Genomic DNA, 13,405 nt, shown 5'->3' on the forward strand with positions numbered 1-13,405 from the left:
ACATGTACAGTCTTTCAACCTATTATGCTGCTATAAACCCCCATAGTGATCTTATTGTCATGGGCTAGTGAAATAAATGTCATAAAGACTATATATATACCTGCTAGGAACATCAAGCTCTAATATCACTCTACATAAAAAGCTGATGACAGTGAAGATCACATGACAATGGAAGCTGATGTCAAAGGGGCAAACCTGACTCCCAGACCACAGGAAGTGATGGAAATGCATTTACCTTTAAATTAATTCACATCAAAGCTCTCGGGCAATAACAAATTCTTAAGCTGATGCTCCATATGGATTTTGAGCGACATTTGCTTCATCCTGAATCAGTGCACAACATTATCTATGTCCCAAATGGCACCTTATTTCCTATGTAGTGCACTAGTTTGACCAGCCCTTTGGGGTTATATAGGCCAATAAGAGGGTGCACTTCGGGACACCGCATATAGTATTCACACTGATGATAAACAACATTGATTCCCATGCTCACTGACTCTGCTGAACCTCTCTCTAAACTGCGTCTTGTTCTGTTGTACTTTAGGTTTAGAATGATACTACTTCCTAAATCCTCTTGCTGTCACTTACTTGTCATGCGTCCATAATCTGTTATGATTGAGCTGTCAAAACCATGGATCCTAGCCCTCTCATGTCAACTACTGCAGTGCAGTACAGTATGTATTTTATCACACAAAAGCCATGAAGTGATGAACTTTCAAATCAAGGATTTGTCATCTCTAATCAGAAGCTCCACATGCACTGATTCATACATTTATACAAACAATTGTATATGTTTGTGTTAGGTCTATCCATACAACTGAAAATAAATGGACTTTTAAGATCACTACAGTTATGAATACACACTATAGTATACCAAACATTAGAAACACGTTCCTAATATTGAGTTGCACCCCCTCCTTTTGCCCTCAGAACAGCCTCAGGTGGTTGGTGCATGGACTCTACAAGGTGTTGAAGCGTTTCACAGGGATGCTGGTACCATTTTGATTCCAATGCTTCCCACAGTTGTGTCAAGTGGTCTGGATGTCCTGTGGGTGGTGGATCATTCTTGATACACATGGGAAACTGTCTCGCGTGAAAAACCCAGCAGCGTTGCAGTTCTTGACACAAACCGGTGTGCCTGGCACCTACTACCATACCTCGTTCAAAGGCACTAAAATAATTTGTCTTGCCCATTCACCCTCTGAATGATACACATGCACAATCCATGATGTACAATAATACTAAACTACATGATACAGTACCCCTCACAATGGAAAATATATGAATAAAGTAACATGCACTATACACAACATTAAGGACACCTTACTAATATTGAGTTGCATCCCGTTTTGCCCTCAGAACAGTCTCAATTTGTCAGGGGCATGAACTCTACAAGGTGTCGAAAGCGTTCCACATGGATGCTGGCCGATGTTGACTCCAATGCTTCCCACAGTTATGTCAAGTTGGCTGGATGGCCTTTTGGTGGTGGATCATTCTTGATACACATAGGAAACTGTTGCGCATGAAAAACCCAGCAGCGTTGCAGTTCTTGACACAAACCGGTGCTCCTGGCACCAACTACCATACCCTATTCAAAGGCACTTAAATATTTTTCTCTTTGACGGGTGGGGTTGGCCCACACTGCAAACGGCTATATCAGTCCGCTAAGCACCCTCAGCACCCCTACTTCCCGCGGCTATGCATAAAACATACAGAAACTAATAGCAATTGGAATTTCAAAATACTTCCCTGATCCGTAAATTGATGAGGTGAGCCAAACCGAATAGATGGATACAATATCTATATGGCTCAATGAACAGAAAAAAATAGCCTACAGTACAGTCTAGTATTCATCTCATATACTTTCACAATGTGTGTTGATGGGCTAAGTACAGTGAAAGGACACTAGGGGATTGAAAGCCAGTTAAGGTGCTGTGAATGTGATGGCCTACTGTTCTAAATCTGAACCACCACAATCCCCTCTGTGTCGGGAGCCTGACAGGGAGGAGTTCACTCTTGCCCTTTAATTATTGAGCTGACTCTCTCGGATGGTTCTTTCTATAATTGAGATTGCATTTTGAAGGAATCAAGGCACAGTGACATCTTTCACTTTCACTTATAACAAAAAGCTGTTTGGTGTAAATTGAAAAAAAAAAGGGATACGGTGAATACTATGTAGCGCTTGTACTAGTAATAGAAACACAGAAACACCTGGAGGGTTTCTGCAGCTACAATGTAAATCAATAGCGCTCAGTTACCCTAGAAACTGACACCATCAATGAAATGAATAACAACAAATTCATTTTGTGGACAAAATTACCTAATGCCTCTGACTAATTCTAGCATCAAGGGTAGTGTATCATGAGGGGGTGGGTGTATATGGTAATCAGGTACCAGTAGTTAACTAATAGCCTACAAATTTGCTATGGACATCATTTAATTGAATTTCAATACCTGGTTGAATGGAAGTCACATCATTGATGTAAAAACTCTCTCTGCCTGAACACAGCTCCGTGTTATAAAGATCTGCATAGAGACACAGATCTGCATCTCCTCTTCACTGAGCTAATTATTAAAAGTGCAGAGGGAGAACGACAGAAAGAGAGAGAAATAAAGAGAGAGGAAGGGGGGGAGGAGGAAAAGAGAACACACACAAGGCCATCTGGGAAATAAGTCCAGTGATTTCCGATTTCCATGAGCCAGGGTTTAACAAGCTGTGCATAAAGCCAAGCCTGTGTGTGTGTTTCTGTGTGTGTGGTTCTCTTAATCTTACCAGTGAATGCCTGAACAGGAAGCCTGGGGGGTAGAGGAACTTGTTAATTGAGATCTCGATCCTCCAGAGGTGTCTGCCACAACTTCAAACCCTACATTTATTTATCTGATATTTTATTAGCTCAAGCAGTCCACACTTCAGGGCACACTTTAATGAGGTCTGTGTATTATGTTGTGTATGGGGCTGCAGTACATGGATTGGATGCATTTCAGATCTTAGTTTATTCAAATCTTATTGGTCACATATGCATATTTGGCAGGGTGTAGCAAAATGATTGTGTTCCTAGCTCCAACAGTGCAGTAATATCTAACAATACACACAAATCTAAAGTAAAAGAATGGAGTTAAGAAATATATAAATATTAGGACGAGCAATGTCGGAGTGGCATTGACTAAAATACAGTAGAATTGAATACAGTATATACATATGAAATGAGTAAAGCAGTATGTAAACATTATTAAAGTATATAGGGTAGTAGCATGGTTGAGTAACAGGGTGGTAGCCGGCTATTTATGGCTATTTAACAGTCTGATGGCCTTGATATAGAAGCTGTTTTTCAGTCTCTCGTTCCCAGCTTTGATTCCCTTGGATAGACACTATCAAAATCTGTACGGTAAAATCCTTCCAGACAGAACTTCAACACTCTGTCAAATACCTTTTCTGTTAGGAATATTTGCACAACAAAGACCTTAAGGAATTTTAATTTCACAAAAGTATTTTGCTTGTGAAGATTCCACCAGACAAAAGTAATATTTGAGGCTGAATATTAGTGAGTGGACTCAGACTGACACCAAGCATTCTCCTGTTGCCCCCTTCAGTGGGGTTCATGTAACTGCAGCACCAGCACACTTTCCACCAGCATATGTCTGGCATCCATTATTTCCTTATTGTGCAACCTGGTCTCAGAGCATTTTGTATTATTCTGTACGTATATCCGAGACACTCCAATTAGTTTATGTTCCGTATGGTATTTATTAATTAATGGATGTCCATCCATTTTGTATGATATGTTACGAATCTGCAATGTTATGAATTCTAATTTCTTGTGGCTAACGTTAGATAGCTGGCTAATATTAGCTGGGTTAGGTTTAGGAGTTAGGTTAAAGGGTTAGCTAAAAGGCTTAGCTAACATGCTAAGTAGTTGCAAAAGTTGTCAGTGACGAGATTCGAACACGCAACATTTTGGGTTGCTAAACAGTCACATTATACGCACACCCATCCACCCTCCAAACATAAACTCACAAAATTAAATGTGGTTCCATTTAAGACAAATGCCCAGTACACTCGCAAAGACTCCTTTCGTCAGTCCTGCTAAGTATTTTGTAACAAGAATTTACACTATAGATTGCACCTTTAAGATACATTTTGGGGTATACACATACAGTTGCCTACATGTTGGGGTCTTAAGAGTGGCTGCCTCTGCTCCCTTCTTTTCTTCAACCACAAACGGTTTTGTTTGTATTCTTTTTTTTTGTTGTATTGTTTGTATCGTTGTATTTTAAAATGTATGTGGCTGTCCTTGTCATGTTGTTTGTGGACCCAAGGAAGAGTACCTAATGCTTCTGCAAAAGCTAATGGAGATCCAAATAAACAAACAAACTCCAGTTTCTTCAGCTCCAACACCCAAAATATATTTCCTTGGGTTGTTTTTCCTTTATGGCCGTCTACTGTACAATGACGTATTTTGTGTCAGTCCATAGGAAGACCCAGTGCAAGTACAGGGGGAAACAAACCACCAAAACGAGTCTTCAAAGTAAAATGGGATACATTCACCAACATTCATACAAAATAAGACAATACACCATTGTAAACCATTGCTGAGAAAAATCATGTTGATATTGAGAAAAGGATAAACACGTTGGTTTGGCAAGCATCCTGTCGGCACTGTGTGGATTGGATAATATGTGAGCTGCATGAAAAGTCCATGTGTAAAGAGTTGCCCTCTTAGCCTGATCCCAGGACTGTTTGTGGCATCTTGCCAACTCCTATAATCATAATCATTGATTCAGTGTCACGCTAAACAGCACAAACAGATCTGGGACCAGGCTAAAGTCTGCACATTAGAAAGCACTCAGCTTTCATCTGCCTCCAGGTTGATGTTGTTCCCAAACTTGGCATAAAGCTGGACCTTCAGATCACCCAACACCTGCTGTATCGCCGACACCTTCCCTTCTAGGTCTTTGATCTCCTGCTGCAGTTGTTCCTGTGGATACAAACAATGCATGTTAATAAATCAGAATGGTTACAATTATTCAGGTTGCATTCTTAGTAATAGGGTAAAGCATAATGCCTTGATATCCCGGCCTTTGGCTTAATTATGCAACGTTAAAATTGGAACGTTAAATAACCCATGCAACGTTAAATAACCCATCCGTGTTTGCCTTAGGAGTAGGCATCCCGAATTCCAAGGTAGACCTACACCCCTACCTTCTACACAAGTCATATAATAGAGGGTTCAGAGAGTGGCAGGTCAAATTCAAGGACTTTCAATTACTTTTTCAAGCACTTAATTGTGAATTTCATGGACCTCAATTTTACATAGAATTGTTGTAAGGGGAGAACTCACACCAAAAGCATGCAAAAAGTGGGAAAAAAAAGTATGCATTACTACTTTAAAATGGCAATCAGCAGTTGCTACATATATTTTTTTGTAACTTATCATTAATTTATATGTACCCATTGATTCTTCAAGAATATGGAGTGGGGCGGCAGCGTAGCCTAGTGGTTAGAGCGTTGGACTAGTAACCGAAAGGTTGCAAGTTCGAATCGCCGAGCTGACAAGGTACAAATCTGTCGTTCTGCCCCTGAACAGGCAGTTAACCCACTGTTCCTAGGCCGTCATTGAAAATAAGAATTTGTTCTTAACTGACTTGCCTAGTTAAATAAAGGTCAAATATAACTTATAAATACCTAATGAGCAACTGTTGTTCCCCATCAGAACCAGAAAAGGTTAGTTTTTTTTTTTTTAACAAACACTATATAGCCTCAAAACATGGTTAACATATCATGGATGATCAGTCCTTACATCCATAGCTATGTCTATGAATTTGAGTGGTTACATTTCTCCAGCCCCATCCCTCAGCTTTTTACTGAACCAGGGGTGGGGCGACTGCTTTATCGTTTCTACAGCTGATTAGTCCTTTAAGATCAATGAATTTTTTTAGGCCTTCCCAATGGCATTATGCTTTGGCATTCAACATATTATTACATTCTAAAATGTCAGAATGTGGACATTGTCTTACAAAATTATAATAACAATACCTTTGCAGCTTCCAACATCTCTTGGGTCTCTTCCTGGGTGTGACTGATGAAGACGTCGCCAATCTGATACGGGACGAGCAGAGTGTCATCCTCAGCCATCATCAGGTCATCACTGGCATCCTGCAGATTCTGTAGAGATTTCTGAGAAGAGAGGTTATAGTTGGTTATATAATATAACAGTAGTGACAACATGATGTACTAGATTAAGAAGAAACAAGTAAAGAAAATCTAATTATTCAGATTTTCCTCATCAATAATTAACCCTTACCTTTTTTGCCTCTATTTCATCTTTGAATTCTGTCATTCGATTCGTGTTTCTGGCAAATGTATTGATCTTCTTCTGGTCCTCAAATGTGACATTGACATCTTCAACTGCCTGTTAAGGGGAAGTCAATAGAGATTGTCCAAAATGAGCCTATATAGCTATAGTCAAAGCTGCTTGGCTAACTGCATAGCTAGCCAAATAATTAGCTATATTTTTTAAAACAGAACAATACCACAGGGTTTCTTAACCATATTTGACAACACTATTTAGCCAACTTACTAGCTAAACAACGCCTGAATAAGGGATACGAAAAAAGGATAACGAGCCAGGCCATGTTCAGTTGCCAAACGTTCTCGAAAGTTGCAGATATAAATCCCATGAATAGAGACGATATGTCTTATTCTACATGTCAGAGGCATGTTTGATCTACATAGCCCATTTCTATGTGAAAGTTCAGTCCTGCTGAACGTGCCCCAGAATGGCTAGGACTTCAGAGGTCTCAGCCCAATACGAGCGCTCTAGCTAGGTGTAGCCATATAAATTACATTAAAACTAGGGTGTAGCAACAAAATAGCTGGCAACGCGTTCTTCAAATTGCACTAGCTATCATTAAACTAACACCATGGTGGCTACACGTTTAATAAGGAAATCGCGGATAGATGTTAAGAGTAGTTTGTTGATAACCAGCTAACGTTAGTAGCTAAACTACCCTAAAATCGCTACCGTTAGCTGGCTAGCTAGCTGTGATCCAAACAACGCACGAGTAGAGCACGAATAAAAACAAAATCAGACAGTGAATTTATGTATTCACAAACTAAATTGTAGAACACGTGTCTTAGATATTTACTGCACGAATGGCAGTGGTGTGGCGCCTGTATGGAGATCGGAGTGAATTATTAAAACTGATTTTAGCTTACAACTGTCTTCTTCATGGTGGCCGCCATTTTGCTATTGATTTAGAAAACGTCGACTTCTTCAGATGCAATTTAGTGGTGATAGGCATCATACATGCTCATTACCACGACCTAGCGGATTTACTATATTCAGCGCTTCAAATACGTAAATTACACTCATTAAGCCAGGGGTGTCAAATTCATTTTGCCCGCCCCGGGGGCTAAATTCAGTATTCAAAGAGGTCCGGAGGGCTCCACTAAAATTGTTTATATTATTTCCTCAGTGTCAAAATTTGCAAAAAATAGTCCCCTACTGTCTTACTTTCATTTTGGTGATTATTATCAAGGAACTGGATGAATGTAGGTCCATTATAATTGTCTACAGTTTCAATTTGGCTTTAGTCATTTTAAAGTATATCGAGTTCAACCCACGCAACTTAGAAATAGCCCAACTTAAAAGTAGCTCAGTTTATTAAATACATTTGCTTGGAGGTGGTTTAAACGCCATTCTAATGTCGACTTTGCTAATGGAAAACAGTATCAAGTGTTTTATGCATGCTCAGTTCTTGGGTCTCGGGGCTGCGCGAGTGGAAATTTGAAATGGAAGTTATGGAACTCCCTCGGGTGCTTCTGTTATGGGGAAAAGTCCTCAATGAAACTGACATTAAATGTGGATAATGATAAATTTGCACCTGTTGCCCACCAAGTAGACAATTAATTTATATGCCATTGTAGGCTACTAGAATACCATTTGATACAATAAATATGTTGAAATAACAAATCCATTTATACCACTTGTGTAGCCTACCTGGGGCTGGCAAACATATTTAATAAATAGCCTATAACTTCAGTTTGTTGTTGTAGCCTTCCGTTATTAAGCAATTTATTAATGGACATGTTTAGTTAACTCAGTTAGAAGTTATCAAAGCTCTATTGCAATTGCCGATCAGTTGTCGGGAACAATCAGTCAGATTAGGCTACAGGTAAACATTTTTAAAGACTGGCTGTTGTTGACAATCATATTCAGTTCATATACATATTATTAATATCTAATTCAGTGATTGAAATTATGACCCTGTCCTCAGTAGTCTATTCCAGCAGGCTATTGTGAAATACAAGCACTTCTTACCTCGAAATCACCTCATGTTGAATAAATTAGTTTGCCAATTTGAACTAAACAAGCTGCTAAATCTTTAATTCAGTTTACATACATCTTGCCTACAAATCATGGAAAAGTTGAATTACAATCATAAACCCAGAGTCTATGCCGATTGAAATGACAAGTCAATTTTTTTATTTTAACAAATTCTTATTTACAATGACGGCCTACCCCGGCCAAACCCTGACAACGCTAGGCCAATTGTGACCCATCCTATGGGACTCCCAATCACGACCGGATGTGATACAGCCTAGATTCAAACCAGGGACTTTAGTGACGCCTCTAACACTGAGATGTAGTGCCTTAGACTGCTGCACCACTCGGGAGCCCATAACTGTTGGTAGTCTTAACAGTACAATTGCCAGAAAATAGCCGCACATTCTTTTTTTTTAAAGTTTGTCCAAGTGTTTCTTGCTCAGAGATTTCGAGATCCTCTGTCCAACTTCCATCACTCAAACTCTCTTGTCAGATTTATCTATAGTTATGCACATGAGCAAAAGGGATTTATTTACAATTATAAACTGGGTGGTTCGAGTCCTGAATGCTGATTGGCTGACAGCTGTGGTATATCAGACTGTATACCAAGGGTATTACAAAACATAGATATCTACTTCTCTTATTACCATAGTAACAGTTTATAATAGCAATAAGGCACCTCGGGGGTTTGTGGTATATGGCCAGTAAATATACCACGGCTAAGGGCTGTATCCAGGGACTCTGCATAGCGTTGTGCATAAGAACAGCTCTTAGCCGTGGTATATTAGCCATATACCCCCCCCCCCATGCCTTATTGCTTAGTTGTAAACTGGGTGGTTTGAGATGGTATATGACGGGTATAAAACCTTATTTTGTTGGTAACCAGTTTATAATAAAGGCACCATGGAGGTTTGTGGTATATGGCCAATATACCATGGCTAACGGCTGTATCCAGGCACTCCGCTTTGCGTCATGCTTAAGAACAGCCCTTAGCTGTGGTATATTGGCCCTATACCATACCCCCTCATGCCTTATAACTTAATCATAGCAGTCAAACATGTTAAATCGACATCCATTGATGGAAAATGATCTGGCAAGTTTAATAAGGGCAAATTATCTTTTTATCAAATTCCTTTGTCATGTCACAGCTCGCAATAATTATTATTTTGATGAAAACACAAATTTTCTTCTAAGGTCTTTACAAGTTACATTGATTTCCTTCTTAATTGTCTCAATAACGTTATAGAAAAATAGTTTATTGTATAAGTCTGGCAACTCCTCTCTTGCTGCTATAAAAACATTGGCTAGTTTTCAGGCCTTTTGGGCAGGTTTTGAGTGGTCAGTGATGTGTACATTTTAGCTAGACCTGGCCACCCATGTCAACACTAAGCTCAAATGGAATATTGTGCTGATACCAAAAATTGTCCTAGATCTAAAAGTTTCTACCTTTCTGCTCATATGCCTACCTGACACACTGGGGTGTGTCAATGCATTAAAAAATGTGCCTACAATAACTCTACGCGTGATTGGAGAAACCAAAACATTTGCTCTGTAAATATTCAGAACAAACAGAATGCTCCCAAGTTCAAATATTGGCAGAATATATGAGTTGTCGAAAGGCAGCTATGGGCAACTAAAATGTACATATTCTTTAGAAAATGCACATATGGTAATGTCTGTTTAGTGAACAAATAGCACAAGGTCAATATTCTATACTATGAACATCCCAATGATGATAAATGCGTAAATTCCTTCTTAAATTTGAATCTATGCAATAATTTAGATATACAACAGATTACTAACAGGGGGTGCTGTGTTGAAGCCACCGTACCTCCATCTTGGCACTCAGCCCCCGATCTAATAAATATTTTGGAAGATATAGAAATGCATTTATTAATGCATGTCTACATTTTGTTTTCTCCACATGTATTCTATTGCAGACATTTGAATGCATACTATTATATTATGTGCGCTAAACATACAAATAAATAATGTGCAAATATCTTGTCACGACTTCTGCCGAAGTCGATGCCTCTCCTTGTTCGAGTGGTGCTCGGCGGTCGACGTCACCGGTCTTCTAGCCATCACTGATCCATTTTTCATTATCCATTGGTTTTGTCTTGTTTTCACACACACCTGTTTCCAATCCCATTCATTACCTGTTGTGTATTTAACCCTCTGTTTCCCCTCATGTCCTTGTCCGAGATTGTTTGTTTGTATGTTATTTTGTGTTGTGTATTTTGTAGTAGTGAGCTATGGGTATTGTTGCCCATGTTATTTTATGAATTTGTTGTTTGTTTATTATTATATTAAAACAACTCCAGTGATACCAAGTTGGTTTCTCCTGCGCCTGCCACCTACACACACGTCGATGACAGAATCTTGGACCGAAGATATGAAGTCAGCAGGAGAGAGGTACCCCGGACATAAGGGTGGAGGAGCGCGTCCAGGAGAATGCGGAGAAGCTTCACCATCTATGCACCACCATGGATCGTGTTGTCCAGAATATGGACCGCTGGGAGAGACGAGAGTTTTCCCAGCGCCTCCACCAGCCCAACTGGGGTCTATCCTGAGCGCCCCTTCTCAACCCGGTTCCGGTGGCATCCGTCTATCCATGCCTCAGGGGTACGACGGAAGTGCTGCCACCTGCCAGGGTTTCCTACTCAGATTAGGCCTTTTCCTGGCCACGGGCCACCCAGTTCCATCTGACCGTGAGAAGAGTTTCGCCCTAGTCTCGTGCCTCACCGGGAGAGCCCTGGAGTGGGCCAGCGCTATGTGTGAAGGAGGAGATGTGGCGTTGGACCATTATGAGGAGTTCACCCGCCGTTTTCGGGCAGTCTTTGACCATCCACCCGAGGGCAGAGCGGTGGGTGAGCGCCTCTACCATCTGAGGCAGGAGATGAGGAGCGTCCAGGATTTTGCCCTAGAGCTCAGGACCCTGGCAGCCGGTGTGGGATGGAATCACAGGGCCCTGATCGACCATTACCGCTGCAGTCTGCATGAGGACGTCCATCGGGAGCTGGCCTGCAGAGACACCACCCTCACTTTTGACCAGCTGCTGGATCTGTCCATCCGGCTGGACAACCTGCTGGCTGCTCGCGGACGTCCAGATCGGGGTCTGGTGGTTCCATCCTCCAGCACTCCCTCTCCTATACCCAGGGAACTGGGAGAGGGGGTGCACAGGGAGACCGGAGGAGGTTCCCGCTCGCGCACCATCTGTAGCTGCAGAGGTCACACTGCTGGTCGGTGTCGGGTAGGTTCCTCTGGGAATCGAGGTAACAGGCAGGGTGCTCTGGCGCCACCCCAGGTGAGTAGGCACCATTCTCATCCAGAGCCCTCTGTTGCGCTTATGTTTGTGTCTGTTACTTTTATAGATTTTTTTCCCAACATAAGGCGCTAGTAGATTCAGGTGCGGCTGGGAATTTCATTGAACAAGCTTTTGCTCATAGTTTAGGAATCCCCATTGTACCCGTGAATGTGCCTTTCCCCGTTCACACCTTAGATAGTCGACCATTAGGGTCAGGGTTAATCAGGGAAGCCACAGCTCCTTTGAGTATGGTGACACAGGGGGGTCACAAGGAAAAAATTTGTCTTTTCCTTATGGACACTCCTGCGTATCCCATGGTGTTGGGACTGCCATGGTTAATTTGTCATAACCCCACTTTTTCTTGGCCACAGAGGGCTCTCACGGGGTGGTCGCGAGAGTGCTCAGGTAGGTGTGTAGGGGTTTCCGTTGGTGCTACTACGGTGGAAAGTCCAGACCAGGTCTCTACCATGCGCATTCCCCCCGAATATGCCGATTTGGTTCTCGCCGATGGGGGATTGTGCGATAAATCTCATGGTAGACGCTGCACTTCCCAGGAGTTATGTGTATCCCCTGTTGCAAGAGGAGACGGAGGCTATGGAGACATGTCTCCAAATCCCTGCGTCAGGGGTACATTCGGCCCTCCATTTCACCCGTCTCCTCGAGTTTATTTTTTTGTGAAGAAGAAGGATGGAGGTCTGCGCCCGTGCATTGATTATCGAGGTCTCAATAAAATTACGGTGGGTTACAGTTACCCGCTACCTCTGATCGCCTCGGCGATTGAGTTAATGCACGGGGCACACTTCTTCACTAAAGTGGATCTCAGGAGTGCGTACAACCTGGTGCGTATCCGAGATGGAGATGAGTGGAAGACAGCATTTGTTACCACCTTGGGCATTATAAGTACCTCGTCATGCCGTACGGTTGAAGAATGCTCCATCAGTCTTCCAATCTTTTGTAGATGAGATTTTCAGGGACCTGCACGGGCAGGGTGTAGTGGTGTATATCGATGACATTCTGATTTACTCTGCTACACGCGCTGAGCATGTGTCCCTGGTGCGCAAAGTGCTTGGTCGCCTGTTGGAGCATGACCTGTATGTCAAGGCTGAGAAATGCCTGTTCTTTCAACAGTCCGTCTCCTTCTTAGGATATTGCCTATCCACGTCAGGAGTGGAGATGGAGAGTGACCGCATTGCAGCCGTGCGTAATTGGCCGACTCCCACCACGGTGAAGGAGGTGCAGCAATTTTTAGGGTTTGCCAATTACTACCGGAGGTTTATCCGGGGTTTTGGTCAGGTAGCTGCTCCCATTATCTCACTGCTGAAGAGGGGTCCGGTGCGCTTGCAGTGGTCGGCTGGGGCGGACAGGGCTTTTAGGAAACTGAAGGCTCTGTTTACCTCGGTTCCTGTGTTGGCTCATCCGGATCCGTCTTTGCAATTCATAGTGGAGGAGGACATGTCTGAGGCTGGGATAGGAGCTGTGCTCTCTCAGCGTTTGGGTACGCCACCTAAGCTCCGCCCCTGTGCCTTCTTCTCTAAGAGGCTCAGTCCGGCTGAGCGAAACTATGATGTGGGGGACCGGGGACCGGGAGCTGTTGGCTGTCGTCAAAGCTTTGAAGGCGTGGAGACATTGGCTTGAGGGGGCTAAACACCCTTTTCTCATCCAATTTGTAAGTCGCTCTGGATAAGAGCGTCTGCTAAATGACTTAAATGTAAATGTAAATCTGGACTGACCACCGCAATCTGGAGTACATCCGGCAGGTGAGGAGACTGAA

At 42.3% G+C, this 13,405-nt stretch overlaps 1 protein-coding gene across 1 annotated transcript; it reads right to left on the minus strand.

Annotated features, from left to right (window-relative positions):
• Positions 1 to 4,140: 4,140 nt before the first annotated feature.
• Positions 4,141 to 7,264, minus strand: pfd4 (Prefoldin subunit 4). Its single transcript, NM_001140679.2, is given in 4 exon segments — positions 4,141 to 4,976; positions 6,035 to 6,175; positions 6,303 to 6,410; positions 7,217 to 7,264. Coding segments are annotated over 4 exon segments (408 nt in total). The 5' UTR covers positions 7,244 to 7,264; the 3' UTR covers positions 4,141 to 4,844.
• Positions 7,265 to 13,405: the final 6,141 nt, after the last annotated feature.

This window comes from Salmo salar, chromosome 13 (genome assembly GCF_965601325.2).
Source record: "Salmo salar chromosome 13, fSalSal1, whole genome shotgun sequence".
NCBI classification, from domain to species: domain Eukaryota; kingdom Metazoa; phylum Chordata; class Actinopteri; order Salmoniformes; family Salmonidae; genus Salmo; species Salmo salar.